Source organism: Triticum aestivum, chromosome 7B (assembly GCF_018294505.1).
Source record: "Triticum aestivum cultivar Chinese Spring chromosome 7B, IWGSC CS RefSeq v2.1, whole genome shotgun sequence".
NCBI classification, from domain to species: Eukaryota; Viridiplantae; Streptophyta; class Magnoliopsida; order Poales; family Poaceae; genus Triticum; species Triticum aestivum.
The window spans coordinates 710,567,415-710,572,152 of record NC_057813.1 but is presented as its reverse complement, the minus strand read 5'-3'; the positions used below and the strand labels follow the sequence as shown (position 1 = coordinate 710,572,152).

At 46.1% G+C, this 4,738-nt stretch overlaps 1 protein-coding gene across 1 annotated transcript; it reads left to right on the top strand.

Moving 5' to 3' along the window:
• The first annotated feature begins 307 nt into the window (after positions 1-307).
• LOC123163038 (uncharacterized) lies at positions 308-1,953 on the top strand. Its single transcript, XM_044580796.1, has 3 exons — positions 308-1,259; positions 1,350-1,547; positions 1,627-1,953. The coding sequence occupies exons 1-3, from the start codon at positions 354-356 to the stop codon at positions 1,852-1,854; spliced, it is 1,332 nt and encodes a 443-aa protein (XP_044436731.1). The 5' UTR covers positions 308-353; the 3' UTR covers positions 1,855-1,953.
• Positions 1,954-4,738: the final 2,785 nt, after the last annotated feature.

Sequence of the window (4,738 nt, the reverse complement as noted above, 5' to 3'; positions counted from 1 at the left end):
AATGCCCAATATAACGAAACCCACCTCAGCCTAGCCCTGTAAAACGCCCCTAAAGTGCCCGTGTATGTAGCATTGCTCAATTTATACTCACCTAACAGTTATAGGGGATCGGCTAGTTCCGGTTTAGAGGAGTATAAACCGAATTTCTTACTCGTGGTTTTAGGAACCGACTAGAGTTGCTCTTAGAGACGATCCGTTGCTTCAGTGTCCCAACCTGACCGAACCATCGATGGCAATGTTTTTCCTGCGAAGGCCCATCATGGTCAATTGGTCTTACTATACGTAATTGGCTGCAGCTTACGTAATTAGCAACCTGGGAGGGGAACGAACGAACGTAGGGTTTTTGAGCTTCGATGGAGTCGAGATCGGGGCGTCGTCGCCTCCGTTCCTCCTCCCCGACTGAGGACCGCATCAGCACCCTCCCAGACGACCTGCTCCTCCTCATCCTCGCCCGCCTCCGATCCATCGCCGCAGCCGTGCGCACCAGCGTCCTCTCACGCCGCTGGAGCGGCAGCGGCGGCCTCTGGACCCGCCTCCACGAGATCGTCTTCCGCGACATTACCTTCCCCTCGCTCGAAGCGGCGCTCGGTCGCGTCGTCGACCCTCCCGCGGTTTCCCTCCTGGAAATCCGCGTCCCCGATGTGCACCGGCCGGGCACCGAAACCAACGTCGGCGGCCTCGGTTTCAACTCGCTGCTGCGCGCTGCCGCGCAGCTCGCACCGGAGGAGTTCGTCTTCCGCTTCCCGTGGGACTTAACCGATCGTTCCCTCGTCGTCGACATGCCTTGCTTCCCCCGCACCACCTCCATCGTCCTGGTCAACTTTTTCCTCTTCCTCCGTGTCCCCGACGGCGTCGACTTCCTGGCGCTCGAGACGCTGTCTCTGTCGGGCAGGCTGCCAGATCTCGACCCCTGGCTATCCTGCTGCCCACGCTTGCACGCGCTCCGGCTGCGCAGAGTTTTCAGTGAGGGCGAGCTGAGGGTCATCTCGGCGTCGCTGCACGAGCTCTCCATCTTCCGCCTGTACCAACGGATGCACGGCATCAACATCGTCGCCCCCATGCTCAAGCAATTGACCATGTCCTTTTTCTCCTCTGGTGCCAGCATCTCCGTCTTGGCACCAATGGTGGAGAAGGTCTCATGGGACTGCAGGTACTCCAAGCCGTCTATTGTGTTTGGTCTTTGGCGGCTAGAGCAGGTGACACTACAGATGGGAGAGACACAAGGACATGTCCCTACACTGCAGATTTGTGCCCACGCCGTGCGTCTCTTCTCCCCTCTCAATTTACTGCAAAGCTTCGACTAAACTAAATCTGTGAATGATATGTATCCCGTCAAATTGCTTTTCCAGACCTCGAGTATTTTAGGGACCGAAGAGCACACCTTTGCAGAGGAGATAGAGAAGCACATGATTGCCGGGTTTTCTGTTTTGGAACTACATCTCACAACAAATGGACATGCTTTTGGAGCACTCGTGTTTCATCTCCTTAAGATGGTTCGAATTTGTGGTTCCATACGCAGGCTTAAGGTCGTCCTAGAGAGATCAACGGTAACTCGCTGCTTTAGTTATATATACCTTAATAATACAATGTGTAGTAGTTCACCAGTGTAATAATATTTGGTTTTAGGTGAAAGAAGAATGCCCATTTGATTGTTTTTGTGAGCCTTGGAACTGGAGATCTAAAACTATCTCCTTGTCTGCTCTTGAGGAAGTGGAGATCAACGGGTTTCAGGGATATGGTCAGGAGATTGATTTCTTGAAACTGATATCCCAATGTGCGCCGATGCTTAAAAAGACGACAATGATGTTGTCAGAGGAGACCTCACCAAGTAACGATGAATCCGCAAAGATATAGAACATCTTTAAGGCGTATTCTTCTATGCAGTGCAATGTTTACCATAATTCTGGTGAGTATATGTTTGGCATGCATTATTAGCATGAGCACTGCTGCATAGTCATAGAGTTTAGTTGTGCATGTACATGTATCCCAACCATTATCTAACTAAACGTGCTATATTCCCGATTTTTGTGCTCATCCCTCACATTTTCATGGGAATATAAACCAAATGGGGGAGTGGATAATAAACGCAATTTAATATTTTTACGTGGTTTTCCTTACCTAATTTACCCTTTTGCATTTTGCAATCTTCTCTGCTGAGATCGTACCCTTCTGTTTTGCAGTGATATTCGAGTTTCTAGGTTAGCCAAAGTTGTCCTATCTGAATTTATATGCCTTGGGGTTTGACGCAAATTATTAGTTCAGTTAAACTCTGCATCATGTTAGTTGTCTCGTCTGAATTTCATTGGCCACTGGTTTTTTTTTCTGCTTTTAATTAGCATATTGTGTTTTATTTTCAGTGGCAACATTCTTAACACATATAACAACTACTCCACATTTTCTAGTAGCGATGGTGACTGGAGTATCATTTTGTATCTTCTGCAAGGTTAATGCACAACAGCCAGAGTTGCTCGTCGACGTGATACTCATCCTTACATCTGTGGATCATGGTGCGCATCAACAAGAACATCCTTTCCCATGCTGACCAACTCTATTATCTGGTCTCAAGACTTTGCATGGTTGCTTTGATTGTCTATCATCTGATGTGTTCTTTTGGTAGTGTAGCTTAGCTATATATAGGTGCTCTTAGTTACCCTTGAATGGTTTCTTTACATTCAGTCATTTAAGCTAATGCACTCTACCTATTAAGCTAGTAATTATGTCAAGCCTACTATTTCAATTTCTACTTGTGATCCTTCATTGTGCCGATGGACTACATGTTTTCACCGGAAGTAAACTGAGCAGCAGTGAAATATCACATGCCACTCTGGTCTGAAACTGATATTTATTTTCTGTTTACTCTCTTTCCTAACTACTGCGCCCTATATGATGAATAGAAGATATATATTGGGTCACTTTGTTGTAGCAGAATCTTGTATCACTTTGTGAAACCAGTGGTGAGAATCTCCTCGCAAGTATCTGCCACGATTGTCTTGAACAGACTCACACATTCAAATGTATCATTTATTTTCTGGTATTTCATTTGGGTATATGTGTATATGATCAAACATTTCAATGTACCAAAACACTAGGGGCACTATTTTTTCAATTATCTTCGGTATAGATTGCTTCTTTACTGATCAAGATTTATCAGACAAATAGGAGGTTGATTCCAGGACTTAACATCAAAGTTTGAAGATAAAAAAATCATATGTCGAGTATGCTACAAAATCCACGGGAAAAAAAGGAATGCATGAACTATAATTAAGTGCATCATCAGTTAACTGATAAACAAGAGCAGTTGGATCTTATTTTGACCTAAACTAAACCACCACGCTCCAACCACACCTGAAAAGAAATAAAGCAATCTTCTGAGCATGTCACCTCTCTACTGGGTACCACTCCTTCGTTCCCATGTGATCCGCTCTCATGATGTACCATGCTGTCTTCTTGCACAGAGGGAGGGCTCTGCCACATCGCGCACACATCTTTTATAAAAATTGTTGCATAGTTGTGTTATTGAATTGTGTGTGATATTACGACATCACACATACTGTTTTTTCTCGAACTATGCCTGATCTTGCACAACACATAGTTCGGTCAAAGGGTGCGCGATAGGTGTGTTTTCATAGCCCCTTTCTGTAGTAGTGACTGACAAGCTGAAAGAGGCACTGGTGGCCTCTAATGAGTTTCCCAAGGGCAAGCGTTCCAAGGCAATGTCCGCAGATCCCAGTCGTTGCATCTCTTGGGGGGGAAACAAGCAGGGCATTTCGGCGCTGAAGAAGGCTGAACACCTTAGAGCAAAAAAGAAATGGGAGAAACCATATAACCCTTTTGTTGAGTACTCTTTTTTACGTTCCTTCCTTCGATAACACTCAAATAAACGACTATCAAGGATAGCGTAGTAGTTATTCGCGGGGATGGAGGGATGATAGAGGAATTATATAAATATGATCCGAGCTAGAGAACTGACTAAAGCTGCGCTGGCGGAAACGTTTAGCCGTAAAGCGGCTGTAGCTCTGTCCCGTGAAAGGATCGATTGTGTTGTTCTCCAGGAAACTATCAAAGCTTATTTCAATTTCGTTGATCTCAAATCCAAAGATTATTTCAGAGAAATTACACTGGCAATGGGTGCCGGCAGTCAGCCACTCTGGAGGCCTGCTGATAGGTATCGACAAAGACCGGTTTGAGGTCGCTGCTTGGTCTTCAAATATTACTTTCCTCGGTGCTTATATCCTCACCAAGGCATCACAGGGTAGATGGGAGCTTTGCGTGGTATATGGTCCGGCTAACCACACTCTCTCTGCAAATTTTCTTGCTGACGTGGGTCTATGATTGCCACTGTCAACACTCCTGTAATCATCGACACGATTTCAATCCCAGGCGCGAGGCCGTGGACAAATCTATCGGCAACATATGGTGGAGCCGGGTTCATATGCACTAGTGCAGAACCGGGCGATAGCACCGGTTCATAAGGCCCTTTAGTGCCGGTTCCATAACCGGCACTAAAGTGTGGGCACTAAAGCCCCCCCCCCCCCTTTAGTACCGGTTCAGCACGAACCAGTGCTAAAGGGAAACCATGTGGCACGATCCAGCTCCAGGGGCCTGGAGCCCTTTAGTACCGGTTGGTAAGACCAACCGGTACTATAAGGTTTGGGGGCTTTTAGTTTTATGATTTCTTTTTCATTTAATTTTGTGTTTTCATTTTAATTCTTTTTCGTTTGCTGGTATTTTACGATAC

Excerpts from the sequence above, each read along its gene's own strand:
- LOC123163038 (XM_044580796.1), top strand. The coding sequence starts at position 354 with ATGGAGTCGAGATCGGGGCGTCGTCGCCTCCGTTCCTCCTCCCCGACT. Across the intron at positions 1,260-1,349 it reads TGCAGATTTGTGCCCACGCC|ACCTCGAGTATTTTAGGGAC; the intron begins GTGCGTCTCTTC and ends TTGCTTTTCCAG. Across the intron at positions 1,548-1,626 it reads TCGTCCTAGAGAGATCAACG|GTGAAAGAAGAATGCCCATT; the intron begins GTAACTCGCTGC and ends ATTTGGTTTTAG.